Here is a 20,938-nt window from a genome sequence, read left to right as displayed (position 1 = left end):
TTTCACAGTCAATTTAGTCGTTAAAATACTTTGTGCTTGCCAGTGATGGATGGAGGAGGCAGATGCTCACCGCATGTACGGTAAATTAACTCTCTACTTCTTGGTCTTGGAATCTGCAGTGATGGTCGTTATCAAGTAAATAATGTGAAGGCAAAAAAAACCCCACAGAGGAGGCCAATGCTGGCTACTGACAGCCACTGTGGAACTAAAAGTCTTAGTATACCCTGGCTTCTGGAGAGACCCAGGCTGCATACACCTTTGTTTGGCCTCAGCAGAAAGGAGATGCCGCTTTCAGATAGTTGGACACTCCCTGTCATGAGGAAGCTACACCTGTGGCTTGTCTGCAAGTAAAACCCTCACAATTTTATATTGTTTTTGGGTGGAACATTACCATATCAGCGACACCTGCTCATGTTCTTTGTTTTCTTGCTAGGGTAAAATCAATAGTGTTTTTAATGCTTGATCATCTCAAACTGTTTTAGCAGGGTAGAGAACTTCTGATAATCTTTTTATTACTGTCGTGTCATTGTGTTCCAGTGAAAACCAGCTCAATTTTTTGTCCACGTGTCACAGAGAGGATATGAGAATTATTTTCCCAGTGGAGTCACAGAAATTAAAAGCTGACAGAAAGTGTAACTCAACTTGACCTCTAAGCAAGCTTAATTCATCATTAATAGGCGTATGCGTTCTGGGAATATGCTACAGCATCCCTTGGCCTTCACACGAGCATATTAGATTCATAGGTTTATTTGAGAAAAAGAAAGAACTTTAGGTGGTATTCTCTCTACCTCTGGGACTAGCTGGAAAGCATTTCCTTCATCTTTCTACCTTGCAGTCTTGTAAATGGGGATTTTTATTAAGTCCAGTGTGCAGTGTATGATCTATACTCTTAAATCCTGCTGAGCCGTTTCCTGCAGGTGAATAATTCCGGCATCCAGCAGACTGGTGGAACTCCATGTGATATCCTGACAGTCTGTGAATGATTGATGACTTGTATTTCAAGTGTACAAAAACTAAGTAAATCGAATGATTTATCATTTTAACCAAAGTATTATGGAATGTCTTTTACGTCCTCTGACAGTCGCAGCCCTTCCATATGTTCTTTACTATTGGGTAATGGCGCCATCTGCAGGAGCAGGCTAGGTAGTGAAAAACTTTATTAAAAGCTTTTTCTTAGACACACCTTAGGGGCCGTCCCTCTAGACATTACCCTCAGCCACACATAGCTGCTAATCAGTTTCTTGCTGCCTAGCTTAGTAGTAGGACTAGAAAACCCTGCTGGGACTCCTTGTCTCAGTTTTTATTTTTCTTTCAAAGTTTTATACGCTGCGGTCTGTTGAAGGGACTTGTTTTGTCTCTTGTTGAGCTGAATTTTTGTTCTGGGGTTAGCTCCTGTTGAGCTTCTGTTGCCCTGTTGGCAAGTTTTTTCTGGCCTTGCTGATGTGTTGCCATGTTGTTGGTTGCGTCTTTTCCCACCCCTCACACCTGCACTGCTTTAGGACATCCCAATAGTGAAGAACATATGGAAGGGCTGCGACTGTCAGAGGACGTAAGAGAAAATAGAATTTTTGTAAGAACTTATCGTACAAAATTGTTTTCTGAGTCCTCGGACAGTCGCCGCCCCCGCCCCTCTATTTTGGGGTTGGGTCTCTTCCTGTACTGCTTGCTACGAAACTGATTAGCAGCTCTGTGTGGCTGAGGGTAATGTCTAGAGGGACAGCCCCTAAGGTGTGTCTAAGTAAAAGCTTTTAATGACGTTTTTCACTACCTAGCCTGCTCCTGCAGATGGCGCCATTACACAATAGTGAAGAACAAATGGAAGGGCTGCGACTGTCAGAGGACTCAGAATTTTTGTAAGAACTTACCGTAAAATTATTTTCTCTATTTTTACAGCCATTGTTGTGGGACTTCTGATTGTCAGTGTGTATTTGTTCTATAAACCCCAAGTTTTTAGCATGTCTTTGTTATGGACCTCCAAGTGTCAGTGTGTCATTATTCTGCAACTGCCCCATTGTCATTATACTGGGACTTCCAGTGTCAGTGTGTTACTGTTCTGATTCCCATGTGTCGTCATGTCATTGTTATGGACCCCCAAGTGTTAGCGCGTGATTATTCTTTGACCTCAAATATCAATGTGCTATTGTTTTAGGACTCCCAAGTGTTAGCATGTCATTGTCCTTGACCCCCTAGAGTCAGTTTGTCGTTATTCTGTTTTTCTAAAGTTTCAGCGCATCGTCCTTCTGGGACCCCAAATGTCAGTGTCATTATTCTGGGACCCCTAAGTTTCAGTATTTCATTATTCCAGAATTCCTAAGTGGCCATTCCATTACTCTGGGATCAGCAAGTGTCAGTGTATCGTTTTAAAGAGGTTGTAAACCCACCTCACAAACTTTTACCTATAGGTAAGCCTATATTAAGGCTGGCCATACACTATACAATTTTCTTATTCAATTTCCTTTAGATTTACCTTAAACTATGTAGTGCATGGGCCTGCCTGACTGCATACAAATTGAAAGTGTTTAGGTTTGACCCTATATTACATGGTTTTGGTAAATCTAAAGGAAAGTTGAACAAGAAAATTGTATAGTGTATGGCCAGCCTAAGGCTTACCTATAGGTGCTATAAATATCTCCCAAACTTGCACCGTTTAGGAGATATTTACAGTGCATACTGCCGATGACGTCATTGGCGCAGGCGCTCTGAAGGAACGGCCACCCGTGCCGTTCCTTCAGAGCTTAGTGCCGTGAACGGCGGCTGAGTGATGTAATCGCGCCTCCGGCCAATCAAAGGCATAATGATACTAGCTCATTATGCCTTTCTCTTTACAGGGCTTTTTTTTTTCTCGTTTTTTTTTTTGGGGGACTTTACTTCCTCTTTAATTGTATCAAAAATGACATTTGTTTTTCGACAGCAGTAACAAGAAAATTTTTGGAGCAGGATGGAAATTTTTCTTGAGCAATTGAATTACTAGCAGTATATGTGGTTTTCATTAAGTAAAGTCCACTCATTCCAAAATTGAATATTCAAAAGTAGATCAAAATTTCATTTTTTTTTTTTAAACATTTGTCAAGCTGTTGAATGTACTGAGAATTCGGGTACAATTTTGTACGAATGCTCATTCGAAGATCTACTAGTGTATATATAGCCAGCTTTAAGTGTCAGTGTGTATCATCATTCTTGAATCCCTGAATTATCAGTGTGTTATCCTTTTAGGACCCATAAATGTCAGTGTGATTTATTTTGCAATCCACTAGTGTCAGCGTGTCTTTTTTCTAAAATCCGGACTTATCAATGTTGTCATTATTCTGAAAATCCTGAAGTGTCATTGTTCTGGGATCCCCAAGTGTCAGTCAGTGTTCTGAGATTTCTAAGTGTCAGTGTGTTGGGACCCCCAGATTACAATGTGCTGTTATTTTGTAAACCCCAAATGTTAGTATTTAAAGTAAAAGTTCACCCTAACCCTAAAATCCCTGCATCTATAGACCTCCACCATCTAACACTAACCCTGTAAAGAAAAAAATCTGTATACTTTTTTATTATGCCAACCTGACCCGATCCCGCAATAAGTGGTCAGCTGCGGCTTTGCTGCGGAGGCGGGTGCAGAGGACACATCCGACAACAGAAGCCCCATAGTAACTCCATGGGTGACGTCACTCCCCATTCAATTCACAGCCTTTGTCGGCTGTGTCCTCTGCAGAGCTTCCGGCGCTGGAAACAGGATCGCATCGGCTTCAATAAAGGTATGTATTATGAATTCTTCTTTACAGAGCTAGATAGGTTAGTGTTAGATCGTGGAGGTCCATAAATGCAAGAATTTTAGGTTTAGGGTGGACTAACACTTAAAAACTGATCACAAGAATTCCTGTGCAATTGTCATAGAGCCCCTAAGCAAACAAAACAAAAATTTCCCAGCACACTTACCAGCCAGCCTGCAAAACAACTGAATTGTTTACGTTAAAAACACAGGGTTTTGTTTACATACAAAAATATGCGTAAGCCTCAAGGGGCCTCAAGCATAGGTTCTTCAAGTGTCAGTTTCTTATTGTTCTGAAAGACAGAGTGCTCTATTACACTGGATTTTGTTTGCCAAGTAACTATTTTCCATTGTTGCCCATAATACTCCAGACTTGGCGAAATCTGTTTAAAGGACTAGCTGGAAAAAAAAGCATTGCATGTAAAATATACCTTAGGTGATCACAAAATAAGGTATTTCCCATTTCTGTAACTTTACTGTGCTTTCTCCTGCTTCGCCTCCCTTGGACAATAAAGTCACAACTCAAATTTTGGTTGATTCCTGCTGAATCATCCGAAAATCAACGTGTGGTCGGCCCTGTTCACATTGCCTGGCCCAACAAAACTCCATCGAAAAGTCCATTCTGACTATTTAGTCCTAATATATTTTTGCAGGCCTACATATGAAAGAGTCAGTACTTTGTTTTGAGCATTACTCCTGACATGACCTTTGACCACTGACAGTCCAATCTGACCTTTCATGATTTCCTAACTCCTGAGTGTACATAATATCACATAAGAGAGGCTTGCAGCTTTTTTAATTCCTCTTCGCTACAGGGTGGTTTTATTTAATAATGTTGTGCACTCAGAGACTGGAAGACAGTCTGACTCTTTACCTGAAGAGCCAGCCTCATGGAATTTTGAGCTAAAGAAGAGGCTAGGCGTGAGTAATTCATAAGTAATCCTGTACACATATAACAATTTAATGTGAACACATTCTTTGTGTACGAAGAGAAAAGCAGCAGGTTGAGTTAAAGCTCAGACCCCCAGCAGTACATACTCCGTTTTGATTTGTTATCCAACACTCGATTCAGCTTCTGAAAGTGAAGAAAATTATCCCTTATGGAGGAACATGTGACAGTTTTGATGTTTGGTGAGTGAGTAATTGCTGTCACGTGGTTGGGGAGACAGCCCTGTATAAGCTCAGACATAGAAAACTGCCATATGCAAGCACAAATCAGATTTTTTGTTTCCAGAATCTTAATGGAGCAGCGTGAGCTCAAAGGAGAGGTGATTATGTGCTACAGGGGATGGGGGAGAAGGTAGAAAAAGATAGCACCATTGCTTTGCCCTGCCTAGGCAAAGCATAGGTTCAATTTTTATCTTAAAAGACCTTTGTTTTTTTTTTTTTATAAACTAAATTGTATGTTTTGTGACCAGTTATAATCCTAAGGCAGTATTAGAGAAAGGGAAGCTTAGATGCTGAGTAACTCTCAGAAAGTCATGCCAACCTGTTCAGTCATAGGCAGCAGTCAAAGTATTGTGGAGATCTGACAAACTTCTGCAGCTTTTCTGTAATTAAAAATGTTTTTTATTTTTATATGTAAATTTAGTAGAGTATTACCATCCACAATCCACTGCATAACCAGGATTCCACCACTAGCCAAACAACTTGTAATGGGTTTTATTCTGGTACAGCATGTGTTCCTTGCGTGTGTTTCCAGTAGGCTGATATGAAACCCTTTTCAGGGTAAAATAAACCATATTGTTTTTGTAAGCCATCTTGACTATTTAATCAAGTTTCCTGTTCACGGAGCCAAAGTGACTCGTTTGAGAACCTACAAACCCAAGCCATACTGTGCTGGTGTCATAGGGTTGTCCAGCTAGAGGGGTCGGGCCAGATGTTGCACTGTCTTTTTTTTTTTAAATGAATTTGTTCTTCCAGGTTTCCTGAAAGGCTGTATTGATGACATCATCTTTCTGAGTCACAACCAGCCTGCAAAATTTATGGTAGCAGAAACACCGCCTATGTTATGCAACTATTTGTAAAGCACCAGATGACCGTGAGGTTAACAGGGTGTAGTAAAATAGTGCGTACTGTAGAGGGGCAGAAGAGGTGCTAGATCTCCTGGCCTGAAACAATCAGCAGAGAATGGCATTCTGAAAGTTTATAAGTGGAAAAAGTTTTTACTTTTATTTGTAGCAATAACAACTCATCCAGCAAGTGATTTCATTTCTTGGATCCCATGAAAACTGTAAACTACAATTTTAAAGCCAACTTTTTCTTTTAGTTTTGCAGAGAGTGGGGAAAGGTCATAACCTCTGACTGTTTTCTTTTTCTTCTTTATTATGTTCCAATTGAGATTCTCCCTCACTTCCTGTCTGGTGATACAACAGGAAGTGGGGGAAAACTCCCCAATGGGCACACAAACAGTAGTAACAATGTTTTAGATGTTCTTAATCCTCCCTACTCTATTCAAAAACTGTGACTGGAGTTCTGATATATATATATATATATATATATATATATATTTATATATATATATATATATTTTTTTTTTAAGTTTTTGCTTCAAAAAAGTCCTGTTAATTGAACGTATTGAAAAAATGTATATTTATTTTGGTATATTTTTACCCATTACAGTTTTATTCTTTTTCTGCTAATGCAGTGCAATCCATCTGTCCTGTTTAATGTGTGCAAATGATACAGTTACAAATGATTAAAAAGCCGCCAGATCCACCTGTAATCATTGTGGCTTGTTAGGAGGCGTGATAAGTTTGAGAAGCAGGGAAATCAGTGCTAGCTAAAAGTGACGTAATGTGTGAGCTTTGAGACTATAGACTGTACTCCCTCCATCCAGGCCTGTATGATAATTTCATATAAACTGTTGGATGAAATCCCTTCCTCTTTGGCCCTGGTATATTACTATGTGGGTGAATGTTCATTTTATAAGGACTTTATTTCAGTTTTGGGCGTATGCCATTTGGCTGAACCCTTCCACCAGCTTCATATAATCTCTCAAAGTTTTGCCTCCTGCTTCAAACTCCTGAGATAACTATTATGAGAAATTTCTACTCATCCATGGATTGTGCTTATGTTGAGTTAAAGACAGGTGGCGGAGTATAACTAGTCAAGAGACTAGTCGAGACAAGAAGTGGGTAAATCTGTCCATCCTATTCCCCTTCTAAATTAAATTTGAATTTTTTTATCCACGTCAAATAATTGGATAATTTAGCAATTAAAGTATATTATCCACACATTCCCTTTGGTATCAGGAAATTTTAAATAGGTCTCTGCAGTCTTTCAGTCTGCTTAAAGCGGAGTTCCAGCCATTTACTCACCTGTCCAACGGTCCAGCGATGCGGCCGCCCGAAGCCTCGATCCTCTCCCTCGGCATCACTGCTGTGGGCACCCGGCTGTTACAGTTTGCGGCTTCACAGCCGGGTACCCACTGCGCATGCGCGAGTCGCGCTGCGCGCCGTGATTGGCCGGCAATCTTCTGGGACCTCTGACGTGTCCCAGAAGATTGCAGGGAGGGAGGGGGAGAGGAGAACTTCCGCTCAGGGCGCCGCGGCGCTCCGAGCGGAAGTGGGAGCGGGTACATGTCAAAACTAGGTACCCGCTCCCCCCCCAAAAAAAATGACATGCCAAATGTGGCATGTCGGGGGGTCAGGACTCCCTAAAGCGGAAGTTCCACTTTTGGGTGGAACTCCGCTTTAATATCACTGTGGCATTTCCTCACCCAAGAGTAGACATTACCAAGATTGAGAATTCTTATTTCCCCAGAATTCTCTTGAAACCTTAGCAAAATTTCACCAAAATGCATTGGAGGATGCAGTGAGCTTTAAATGGCTCCCCAAGGTTTATCGATGATCCTTTCACCTATTCTGGACTTGTTTTTGTGCCAAAAAAACAGCCCTTCTGCCCTATTCTCTCTACCATATTCCTATGGTTTAAAAAGTTATTTTAAAAGCAATTTACCTTCTGTAAGCTGCTCAATAAGCAAAATTCATGTCCTGCTTTGGGGAAATTTCCCCAATGGTGAAACTGATTTTGCCAAAACATTTCCGTATGTGTGAAAGATCAGCTTGAAGTGTCGCATCCAGTCATCTTAGATTAAAGGGAAACATTTTACATTCCATTCATCACCTCTTCATCTTTGTCATCAGGTCCCTCCGAAATGACAGCGACAATGAGATACAACAGGCGGCCAACATGTCCAGATGCTTCGATGGCCACCAACATGCCAACCCCACCGGTGTCCCGCCACAGGAAGAGCCGCAGCTTAGGAAACAAGTGGGTCATTTGCTTAGTGTGGGATTGAGTTCATATATTGTATGAATGAGGAAAGATTGGAACTTCTGACAATGTTTTCATTGCCATCTGTGTGACTTCCTTTCTCAGTGACAACCGCATCCCTCTTTTCTATTACAGTTGTCACAGAAACCAGAAGTGAGGGGATTGTCTCTCTAATGGGTCTAAGACCAAAGTAAAGACCTGACAAAGTTTATTTTTTAAAACATTAGCCAAAACAAAAACATGGCTGAAGTTGGGCTTTAAAATACTGCTAATACTATAACTACCTGAAATCTAGCTTTGTTATTCCAGCATACCAAAAATCAGACTGAATGTGGGAGTGATCTTCAATGTAAGCTAGGCATGTAGGAGCACATTGGCAGCACTGTCATGGTAAAACATTTCAGGAATCAGGAGGTTCTTAATCCACTGGGAAAGCAGCACAAGGAGGGCCTCTGAATTGTGATGATGTTTTGTAATACTTCAGTGAGCAAGCAGGTGACACAAAGCACTAATTTAATGGTGTCACCCGTAGTTAGGCATTCTGGCAATTGAAAGATTATCTGAACAAAAATAGAAACGCATATTTTAGCAGGCAAAAACAACCCGTATGCGTTACAGATGTCTGTTTGGCTGCAAAAAAGCCCAACTCCAGTGTAAAAAATAATGAAAACTCACCCTTGCAGCATTTCTATTCTACCCATAGACATAACTGTAACGGAGTTAAATGCTTCTTAGGAATAGTGCTAGAGGAGAAATACTTACCTTCATCCTCACTCCAGTAAGGTCCATCCAGCACTGCAACCAGTTTCCTTAGATGCCTCTGGAAGCCCAAAGCCAGCTGCAGTCATTCCACCACCTCCACATACAATACCGGGTTAATGTCCCTGTATTGGATGTGAGGACTCTGAGATTTCAGGCAGAGGAGGAAAGGGCTGGAGCAGGGAGACATGCAAGTAATCAGCAGGGGTCCACTGCAAGGGTGAATTTTAATTTGTTTCCCGAAGTTGGGCTGTAAGGGAAAACAAAAATCAAACTTATTGTACTACTGTTCCATGTTTAAAGTATAATTCTAGGCTCCTGCCCCCTACTAACAATTATGCTGACTAACCTTTTTTATTTTTTTTTTATTTTAACCTGCTCTGGTCCTGTCATGTGATCCAGCTCCCCTGTATCAGTCAGGGGCGACTGCAGGGGAGAAGAATGAGCACCAACAATGGATGGGCATGGGAGCCTATGGGTGATGTCGCCGCTCCAGGCTTTACCAGCCTTTGTTGAGTGTTCTCTCCTTTCCCCTGCAGCTGACACAGGGAATCAAGTGCCAAGACTTGAATGGGCTGAAAATAGGTAAGTATATACATCTTTCTTACACAGGTTAGCAAGCATGTGTTAGGAGGGGGATCGAACATTTTTAAGACTACTTAGGTTTAGTCTGGAATTTTACTTTAAGCATCCCGACCTTGGCAAGTTTACAGAACATTGTAGGAACAATAGCACATATAACTTCAGTTTAATCACAACATTTTGAATACTATGTGTGATAAATAAGAAAGCGAAAATTTACTTTTAACATTTGACTGTCCTCCTGTGGACATTATAAGCTACTGCAATTTTAGTTCACCTTTTTTTAAATAAATATAAAAATCTACATGTATTTTCAGGTGAAAAAATGCATTTATTATTTATTTTTTTCCATGAAGCCTGCGAAACATTGCATCTGCGATCAGTAGATCACGGGTGCAATATCAGGTTCCTGCAGACACTCCTGACAGCTGTCTGCCCATACCGCCATATGGGTAGACAGCTACTCAGCTGCAGGAAGTGTCAGTGAACTATGAGGGAACTGAAGAGTGCCCTCAGATCATTAACCTCTTCAATAGTGGACACTTTTACCTGCCCAGGCCAGCTTTCAGTGTTGTCACACTTTGAATGACATGCAACAATGTACTCAAATTACATTTTTATCACTTTCACACAAATAGAGCTTTCTTTAGGTGGTATTTGATCACCACTGGGTTTTTATTCCTTGCTAAACAAATGAAAAAAGGACTGAAATAAAAATTAAAAAAAAAAAAAAAAAAACTTTCCTTGTTTCGATTTATAACATTTTGAAAATAATCTTCTTTCATGAATGTAGGCCAAAATGCATTGTGCTACATTTCTTTGGTAAAAAAAATAACCCTCAGTGTCTATTATTTAGTCTATAGGAAAGTTATAGAGTCTAAAAACTATAGTCTATATACATGTGCATCTCAGAAAATTAGAATATCCACAAAAAGTCAATAAAAATTAAGTGAAACTTATATTTCTCTTTCATCCACCCACGGACGTAGCTGCTGCTTTTAATCATAGACGGGTGGGTAATAAGCCCCTCCCACTAGGAGTGACCAGGTAGAGCCAAAGGCTTTGACACGCCGTGGGGGGCGGGGTCCCTGGGTTATTACCCCTGGCCTCACCATTGCATCTTCAGTTTTTAGCTGTCTGGTCTTAGGAGTGGCCACACAGGTCCCTGCTGGGACCTTTTTGTCCTAGCTCTGTTTTAAACGTCTCAAAGGGAACCTTTTTTTTTTATTTTTTGTTGCTGCTGACTCCAGTTCCTGTGGAATGCCGGCTGGGTTTCGGACTGGCTATATGAGAGCCTTACGGTCTCCCAGTTTGTGCTAGCGAGTGCTTGCAGACCGTAGCTCTGCACTGGGTCTCCATAGCGACTATAGTCCCACGGACGGGGACTGGCCTGCGGGTGAAACATCCCGCTGGGATGCACACACCTGGCATGTCAGCATTGCAGCGTACCCCTTGGCCGACAGCGCCCTCACTGCGTCTGTCAGGATGGACACCCACCCTCAGCAGCGTGGTCCGGTAAGTACAGTCCCCCGTCTGGTTAGCGGGCCTGGGGTGGATGTGGGCTCCTCCATAGGTGAGTAGGACCCTCGGGTACACATACCTCCTACCATCCTCCTCCACTATGAGGGGGGTCATCTGGGACCTTCCCCTCCTAACCTGACCTCTGCCTACCCTGGGCTCAGGACCCCCAGGACACTTTTAGTGGGGGGTCCCCTATGTAATTCGCCTCTGGGTCTATACCGGGTATCTCGGAAGGGGGTACATGGTTGCACCTCATACCGCTACCTTGGAGGGGGGGTTCCATCCGCCGGGATGACCCCCGCCAGCGCCCCCAGGCCTGTTACTAGGATAGGCCATACTAGGCCCAAGGTCACGTGCTCATCGGCGCAAAGCCGCCATTTTGCCATGACCTGCAGCCTTAACAGGCCTCAGCAGCCTGCCTGGGTATCCCTATCACTGTAATTCCGGTGGCCATTTTGCTGGAGCCGGAGACAAAACAGCACAAGAGCCTCTGGCTCTTGTGGGCGGGGGCATTTCCTACCTTCTCTTCTCCATGCTGCTGATGGACCTTGCTGTGTTCTCCATGTGGTAACTACTCTAGAGGAGTTTAATTACCCTGGCCTTCAACTTTTCATCTTCAGAGGGGTTTTAGGCCTTTAGGGGGCTTAGGATTTTCACCCGGAGTAGCGCTGCGTGCATTGCGATCACCTCTTAAAGGCACAGTGCACACCGGTAGCGGCGGACTTGCTGGGACCTGTGGTGCCTTTGTAACCTCACTTAGCCTCAGGGGCGTTAAAATTTGGCGATTGGGAGTGGATTGCTCCCTCTTAGACCATTGCTCCTGTTTTCAGGAGAAGCTTCTGTTTAACCCCTTGCGGTGCAGTTTCTGGTGTTTACCCATTTCCCTGTCTGCTCTTTACATTCTTACTGTGCAATCCTACTGTTTGGCCATATGTATAACATGGATTCCCCAAGTTTGTCTGCAACCCCCTATGCATCGTTGGGGCCAGCTTCTGATGCTCATGATGTGACTTTATTGTCTGTGATGCAAGAAATGTCCAGAAAAATGGACAAATTTATTGCGGCAGCATTTACTAAGAAACGCCATCAGCCCTCGCCTGTCTCATCTCAGACCTCAGATTCTGAGGCTGATATGGTCGCCAGCTACGCTGACCCCCTTTTAGAGGATGTGTCCCCGCATTCAGACATTTCTGACGCGGAAGAGGATGTTTCCACACCCGCCTTGGCACAGGAAAATGCGTTGCTTTGATATCCTCAGTGAGGGACACCCTAAAAATCACGGATGCGATTTCTAAATCGCAAGGAGCCTTGGTATCCTTTTGATCCCTCAGGGCAAGGAAATTTGCCAGGGTTTTCCCTTGTCCGCCTTGGTGGAGGAACAATGGCGGCGACCTAATCGCACGCTTGCCATTCACAAATGTTTGACTAGACGCTACTCGTTTGAGGAACAGATCTTACGCAAATGGACGGTCCCCCCTCAAGTGGACCCCCAGATATGCAGTATTCACAAGGCCACAGTTTTACCAGTGGCAGAATCCTCATCTCTCCCTGATCCGGTTGACAGATGTATTGAGGTCTTATCCCGACACCTGTATACGGTAGTGAGATCTATTCTCTGGCCTGCCCTGACTACCCATTAAAACATAGTCTGAGAGACTAGAATGGTAAAGGCTCAGAGAGGCACTGACGGTAACCCCGTTACCGCCATCTGCCCTGGAACTCGCTGACCAATTATCGCAGACTGCAATTTGTATGCGATGCTAACCTGGACGTTCTTCTGCTCGCGGCCAGATCGTCAGTGGTAAGTGTGCTCATCAGACGTGCAATCTGGCTAAAATCCTGGTCAGCCGACCAGGCTTCTTAGAAGCTTTTGGCTGATCTTGCCTTTCAGGGTGATCGCCTTTTTGGTTCCTCCTTGGATGACTTGATCAAGAGGGTCACCGGAGGAAAGAGCACACTCCTTCACTCGACTAAGGGTAAGTCTCCCTCGCGTAAGCGAGGTCCTTCCTTTACAGCCCAGAAGCGTCTTTTTCGTGCGACCGTGTCGCAGAAAACCAAACAGACTTCGGGCGGCAAAGGAAATGGTGGGCTGGTAAGCCGAAATCCTCTGTCCCCAGCACCTCCAAGCAGACCCCTTCTGCCTGAAGGGGCGCCCCCACCCACTTCAGGGATGGGGGGAAGTTTCTGTTTTTTCCCGGATCCTTGGACCTCACTGTTGCACGACAGGTGGGTCCATGAGATAATTCAGTCCAAGTACAAGATAGTTTAGTTCCCGTCCGCCAGACAGATTTTTTCCCTCCAATCTTCAGCTGTCCATAGACCGCCTTGCAGGGCTGCAGGAAGCGATTTGGGATATGCTGTCACAAGGCGTGATTGTACCAGTTCTTCATCAGGAATGCTTTCGAGGGTTCTATTCGAACCTGTTTACCGTTCCACGGAAGGAGGGCAAATTGCATCCAATCTTGGACCTCAAAACTCTGAACCACTTTGTGCGCGTCGAGAAATTTTGCATGGAATCTCTGCAGTCTGTGGTGGCGTTCTTGCATAAGGGGGACCTGCTGGCCTTGATCTATATTAAGGATGCATATCTCCATGTCCCTATTTGCCGGGGTCATCAACGATTCCTCCGCTTCGCGGTGGGCAAGGACCATTTTCAATTTGTGATGTTACCGTTTGGTCTCGCCCCTGCTCCCAGGGTCTTCACCAAGGTGTTGGCACCGATCCTGGCTCTGCTACGACAGAGAGGAATAGCGATTCTGGGGTACCTGGACGATCATCTTCTCCGAGTGGACTCGTCTGTGACATTGGAATGGGATTTGGAGGTGACCATTCACATTCTGAAGCAGTTCAGTTGGAATCCCAACATTCAGAAGTCTGCCCTGGTTCCAACAACCAGACTGGAGTATCTAGGGATGATCCTAGATTCAGCTTCGGCAAAGGTATTTCTACCTCTTGTGAAGTTAGAGAAGTTAAAGGGAAGCAATTCTGTCGCTGCTGGCTTGCGACCTGGTGTCTCTCAGGTCATCTATGCAGGTGCTGGGCCTGATGGTGTCCTCCTATGAGGCCGTACCATATGTTTAGGCCCACACAGGACTTTTGCAACAGGAGATCCTTGTCAAATGGGACAAGGATCCTCTATCCCTGGACAGTCTGATTCATTTGAGTCTGAGATCCAAGGACTCCCTGAATTGGTGGCTTAGCTCTCCGAATCTTCTCCAGGTGAAATCCTTCCTTCCAGTATTTTGGTTTGTGGTGACGACAGATGCCTGTCTGACCGTTTGGGGGGGGGGGGGGGGGAGTGCTGCGCACCCTGAACGTTCAAGGGACCTGGACGTTGGCAGAGTCCAAGCTGGCGATCAATGTTCTGGAACTGAGAGCAATCAAGTTGAGCCTGTTCCACTGGAAGGACAATCTCAAGGGGTGTTCTGTCCGAGTCTAGTCCGACAATGTCATTGCTGTGGCATATGTCAATCATCAAGGGGGCACCAGGATTGCCCTGTTAGCTCTGCAGGTAGCCGAGATCCTGGACTGGGCAGAGGACTATGTCCCAGCCCTATCCGCTGTATACATTCCTGCCGTAGACAATTGGGAGGCGGACTACCTGAGTCGTCAAATCCTGGATCAGGAAGAGTGGTCCCTGCATCCACAGGTGGTCCACCAGCTGTGTCTCTGGTGGGGGACCCTGGATGTGGACCTGTTCACCTCCAGACAAAACAGGAAAGTTTCAAAGTTTGTGGCTCAGTCCAGAGATCCTCTGGCAGCCGCAGTAGACGCCCTGGTGGCTCCCTGAAGCCAGCACGGGCTAATTTATGCGCTTCCTCCACTGAAACTTTTATCTCACCTGCTACGCAGGGTCGAGTTGGAGGGGATTCCGGTAATTCTGGTGGCTCCCGATTGGCCCCCGGAGGTCCTGGTACACTGACGTGATTCGGCTGAAGGTCGCAGGTCTGTGGACACTTCCTCTGCGGGAAGATCTTCTATGTCAGGGTCCGATCTTCCACCCTGACTTACAGTCGCTGGCTTTAACGACTTGGCTGTTGAGAGCAAGTTGTTAAGGGAAAGGGGTCTGTCTGATTCTGTGATCCCTACCTTAGTTAAGGCTAGGATGTCCACTTCTCTGAAGATTTATCATTGTACGTGGAAAGTGTACATTGCTTGGTGGGAATCGCTGAAGCTGCATCCTAGATCCTTTGCTATGTAGAAAGGGGGTTGACCAATGTTTGGCGTTGGGCACTCTTAAGTGTCAGAGCTTGGCCTTGGCTGTGTACTTCCAACGTCCTTTGGCTACGCACTCTTTGATTCGTACGTTTCTTTAGGGGGTTCGCCATTTGGCTCCCCCCCAGGAGGTCTCTGTTACCTCCTTGGGACCTTAATTTTGGTTCTATCGGTTCCTCAGAAATCTCCTTTCGAGAACATAAGGCTTGCTTGCCTTGTCGCAGAAAGTTGCCTTTTTGGTGGCTATCGCCTCTGCGCGCAGCGTTTCTGAACTAGCAGCGCTATCTTGCCGCTCTCCTTATCTGGTAATACACAGGGATGAGGTAGTGTTACGGCCTATTCCGTCGTTTCTTCCTAAGGTGGTTTCAGACTTCCATCTGGTTGAAGACAGAATTCTTCCGTCACTCTGTCCGAAACCTTCACATCCTAAGGAAATTGCTTTGCTTTGATGTGCTTCGGGCGATTTGGGTGTATCTGGAGACTACTGAGTCCTTTCGTAAGTTGGACTCTGTGAATACGGATGGACCCCATAAGGGTCAGGCTGCGTCTGCGGCGACCATCTTGCGATGGATCAGACAGGCGGTGGTGAAGGCGTATTCTCTTAAGGGCAGGGTTCCTCCTTTCTCTGTCACGGCTCACTCTACGTGGGCGTTGAGTGCCTCTTGGGCTTTCCGCCGTCAGGCGTCAGTGATGCAGGTTTGCAAGGCGGCCACTTGGTCGTCTGTACATACGTTCACCAAGTTTTACAGAGTGAATGTGATAGCATCCTCAGTTGCGTCCTTTGACCGCAAGGTTTTGCAGGCCGCCATTTAAGGAGCAGTCTACTTTTCCTTCTCATTTATGGTTTTGCTACAATTGAGCCCCAGTTGTTGCTTGTTGGGCTCCATGTTATATAGTTGGCTATGTTAGCCGTGGGAATTGCATTCTTTTAGGTTTGTCCTTTCCCCAGCCTTCAGTGGTTACTGCTTTTGGACCATTCATCTATCATTTAAAGCAGCAGCTACGTCTGTCGGTGGACTCAGAGAAATGGATTTTACGGTAAGTAAAAAATACCATTATTTTATATAGATGCGTTACACACACAGAGTGATATTTCAAGCATTTTTTTTTTAATCTTGATAACTAATGGCTTACAGCTAGTGAAACCCTCAACATTCAGTATCTCAGAAAATTAGAATATTACATAAGCCTAATTAAAAAAAAAAAAAGAATTTTTAATACAGAAATGTTGGCTTACTGAAAAGTATGTCCATGTACAGTATAGTATACACTCAATACTTGGTCTGGGCTCCTTTTGCATGAATTACTGCATCAATGCGGCATGGCATGGAGGCAATCAGCCTGTGATACTGCTGAGGTGTTATGGAAGTCCAGGTTGCTTTGATAGCGGCCTTCAGCTTGTTGGGTCTGGTGTCTCTCATCTTCCTCTTGACAATACCCCATATATTCTCTATAGGGGTTTTTAGGTCAGGCAAGTTTGCTGGCCAATAAAGTACAGTTATACCATGATCAGTAAACCAGGTATTGATACTTTTGGCAGTGTTCTCAGGTGCCAAGTCCTGAGGGAAAATGAAATCAGCATCTCCATAAGGCTGGTCAGCAGAGGTAAGCATGAAGTGCTCTAGAATTTCCTGGTAGAGGGCTGCGCTGACTTTGGACTTGGTAAAACACAGTGAACCAACACATGGCTCCCCAAATCATGATATTCTAATTTTATGAGATGCACGTGTATATATTTAAAAATCGATCAATCCTGATACTGACGGGCCATATCCTTATCTGAGGCCCGAAATGCCGGGACAGTACAAATATTCCCCAAATTACATTTCTTTTGGAAAATTAAATATTTTTTTCACAATTTTTTAAATTTTTTTTTTTTACATACTGTCACCAGAGCAGTACAGCATCATCATATAACTGGTGTGGCAGTGATCAGGGACACGAACTGGTGACAGTATGTAAAATACATTTTAAAAAATATATATTTATTCTAATTTCTTATTACATTTTTTTTTTTTTACTGTGCCCAGGGCAGTACAGTGTTACCATAGGGATCAAGGTCTTTTTTAAGTCACTATGATCATTTATAACAGTGATACTCACTGTTATAAGCAACCATTTGTTATTATTGTGCTTAGCCACAACTATTCACATGGTACAGATGGGCTGTGATTAGCCCTGTCTGTACCATGTGATCACTGTGACCAATCACAGCGAGCAGGAAAATAGTGCACAATGAGTGGCTATGAATGGAAGCTATCCATTGTGTACAATCACCATATGATCGATCTGCTGTGATTGGTCACAGAATCACATAGTACTAGCAGCAGCCCAATACTCTGATCTGTCATCCTCTGTGTCCGGTGGACACAAGGGATGACAGATCGCACTGCAGCGTGGCCCATTCCAGGGAGGAAGTCATATGATATCCACCTACAATGAGAGCATTCCCGTCTGGCAATCATACTACAATAAGGCCAGACAGGAGCAGTTAACCACTTTAGCCCCAGCCGCCGCAGATTTACTGCGGCAGGCTGGCTCTCCCAGGCAAAGTCCTGTACATGTACGCGCTCGCCTGTGAGGAGCTAGGGGGGGGGATCGCGTGCCGACGGAGGTCAGCGGGGAAGCTAGTGCATGTGACAAGCGGCTCCAATGGCAGCGGGCGCTCGCGATCTCCCGCCGCTGACAGAGTAGGACGGAAGGCTGATGTAAACACAGCCGTCCATACTTCTCCCTGAAGTTATCACAGATGTCATGTGATCCTGCTATATAGGATCACATGTCTCTGTGATGACTTCACAAGCCATGCCCCCCACAGTTAGAATCACGCCCCTAGGGTCACATTTAACCCCTTGATCACCAATACTGTTAACCCCTTCCCTGCCAGTGTCATTTTTATTGTAAGTGCATATTTTGTAGCACTGATTACTGTAGTAATGTCACTGGTACCCCCGAAAGGGTCAAAAATGTCAGTTAGGGGTCCGATCTGTCCGCCACAATGTCGCAGTCCCACAAAAAAAAAATCGCAGATTGCCGCCATTACTTGTAAAAAAAAAAAAAACAATAAAAATTACATTAATCTTTCCCATAGTTAGTAAACGCAATAACTTTTGCGCAAACCAATCAAAATACGCTTATTGCGATTTTTTTTTTTTTTTTAACCAAAAATATGTAGCAGAAAACAAATTGGCCCAAAATGTTAAAAAATTTTGACTTTTACATTTTTTTTCGAGAATTTCATACAAAAGAATGTGAAAAATATATATATTTTTTTTTTCAAAATTGTCGCTCTTTTTTTGTTTATAGCGCAAAAAATAAAAATCACACAGGTGATCGAAAACCACCAAAAGAAAGCTCTATTTGTGGGGAAAAAAAGGACATCAATTTAGTTTGGGTACAGCATTGCACGACCGCGCAATTGTCCGTTAAAATCACGCAGTGCCGAATCGAAAAATAGGGCCTGGTCATTGAGCAGCCAAATCCTCCAGTCTGAAAGTGGTTAAGAACTACAAGCTGTCTGCCGTGGAGGCAGATGGGACTTGTAGTTCATTAATACCGATTTTTAAAATGAGTCAACTACTATGGGGGAGAATTCCCTGCCCCCTGTCACAAAGGGGTGAAATAATCCCTTTCACAACTTAAGTACTAACCTGTAATACCCCTTCATTACCAGCTATTTTTTTAGTGCTGTGACTGTTGCATGAGTAATTGTCAATCTCTAAACCTAAATTCATTTTCTATCATTTTTTGAGAGAGATAGAGCTTTTTTTTGGTGGCATTTTATAACCACTGGGTTTTTTTAACTATATATTTTTTTCGAATATGAAAACAATCTAATAAAAATGCCAGGAGAGTACAAACACCTCCAAAATTACCCTTTGTTTTGGAAAATAGACACCCCAAATTAATCTCATTTTTGCCACAGTTTTGTGGAAAATGAAGAAACATGCAGTTATTTTGAGGTGGATAAACTCATTATAGAGCTCATCAGAGGCTTTTGAGGGTTTTTCTATTAACCCCTTCCTCTCTGGAGCAATTGTTTAAAAAGATTTTACGCATGTTAAAATCTGCATTTTTAGAAATATCGAATACTCCCAGAATGTTAGGCCCTGAAAATAAAAAAAAGATGGTAGTTGTGCAAATACCATGCAACATCAAATAATTTATATCAAATCTGTATTTTCAGAAAAAAAATATACTGAAAGGAATTTTAGTACACACAATTGCAATGTAATTCCTATTTTATGTACAAAATAAAAGATGAGAAAATAGATATTAAATAAGTCAAGCCTCTACCACTGGGTGCACCTGCAAAAATTGTGACAAATTTCAGCACCAAAAATTATCAATAGGTGATGGTCGCCAATTTAGTTTTAACTATAAAAAGGGAACTGAATGATTTTCCTCACTCCAGAGTGCACAGCTATACCTAATGTGTGTTGCGCTATCATTTACACAGTTCACACATGCACTTGTGTGTGTGTGCACCCAGGTGCTTTTAATTTTATTTTTATTATTATATTTTAAATTTTTAAACTTTTTCATTCAGCTTAACAAAAAAAAAAAGTGTATCTGCACACCACAGACTGAAAATGCTATTTAATTAATTTTTAATATTCAATGCAACTCCCCCCCCCCCCCCCACACACATCCATCCTTGACACCATTCTTTAACTAAATTGAGAAATTACTTTGAAAACATGCCCCTAGCATTTCTAGCCACGGTCATCTTGAGTAAGGACAGATGAATAATGTAGCATTTACCTACTGGAATTCCTGTAGTTCAATTATGCAGGTAGGACGGTGAGCTTAGCTGAGAAAATCCTCCCCCCCAGATAAGTGCCCATGAAGATAATTTTGGCCTAGGCCAGAAACCAGGAAGCAGCTTAAAAAGAGTTTAAAACAAGTAAAATATAATATACAATAGAAAAAAATTTAAATCTGCTGAATATACACCTTTGATACTAGCTAGGCACATGTGAAACCAGTAAACAAGTGCAGCGCATAAAACCAAACTCTGTGTCTACACAAAATTAATAAGTGACCATACCTTAATGGGAAAAATATTAATTACATGTAAATAATATCCATAAAGTCCAAAAAGCACACAGTGAAATTTTCTGATGTTTATACCTTGTTTAAAAGGTAAATATAATATACCTTCCTATTTACTAATGTTAGCATCATAAGAATTAAAAATAGTTATTATTGATTGATAGCGGTTTAGTTCTGCTTTAATTTAGCCATCACAAAGGGAGCTAGTAGGCCCCCTGTGATAGAATTGGTCATGTGACTGGTACTCTGTATGGAGACATCAGGAATCTATTAGACCCCCTAATGCCTCCCCTGTCCTCTGCTCCAGTGCATCAATCAATCAAAGCACTGTGCTTTATTTGCCGTTTACCCAGCTTTTCAGTCAAATTTAGAAAGCTCAGAACCAGTAATGCTCAAAGCTGAGCACTCCCAGGTTCACACTCACGCATAGGAGATCAGAGAAAGGATCACCATCCTGACAGTGTTTTTTTTTGGCCTGGACTCCTGGGACAAGCAGGAGAGCCTGGGAACCACGGAGTGCAGAGGCTGAGGAGAAGCAGGTGCCAACTACCAGGAAGGGGGTGAGATGGCCTTTAAAAGCTGCCCACATTGCTTTTACAGAAATGGGCCCACTGCACAAATCAGAAACAAATTCATGGCTGCTATCGACTGAGCTTATTTTAACCCGTTTAGATTATTAGGCCCCTTGCACACTGGGAGTGTAGTGCCTGTACATCCAATTCCATTGTTTAAAGCTGGGAATAGATGATTAGGTTTTTTCGTTCAGCCAGTTTC

The 20,938-nt window shown here is 43.3% G+C and overlaps 1 protein-coding gene across 5 annotated transcripts in view; it reads left to right on the top strand.

Annotated features, from left to right (window-relative positions):
- Window positions 1-20,938, top strand: part of RALGPS1 (Ral GEF with PH domain and SH3 binding motif 1) — a 1,028,186-nt gene that overhangs the window by 927,369 nt on the left and 79,879 nt on the right. For 3 of the 5 annotated variants that reach the window (XM_082262601.1, XM_082262599.1, XM_082262600.1), the window contains exon 13: window positions 7,903-8,029. The exons of the other annotated variants lie outside the window; for them this stretch is intronic. In XM_082262601.1, coding sequence (XP_082118727.1) covers window positions 7,903-8,029 — 127 coding nt within the window. The remainder of the gene's footprint in view (window positions 1-7,902; window positions 8,030-20,938) is intronic. 5 annotated transcript variants of the gene reach the window in all.

Source organism: Pelophylax lessonae, assembly GCF_965119305.1.
Source record: "Pelophylax lessonae genome assembly, chromosome: 7".
Lineage (NCBI taxonomy): Eukaryota > Metazoa > Chordata > Amphibia > Anura > Ranidae > Pelophylax > Pelophylax lessonae.
Note: the sequence above shows the minus strand (reverse complement) of the source record. Positions and strands in the feature narration are given on the sequence as shown.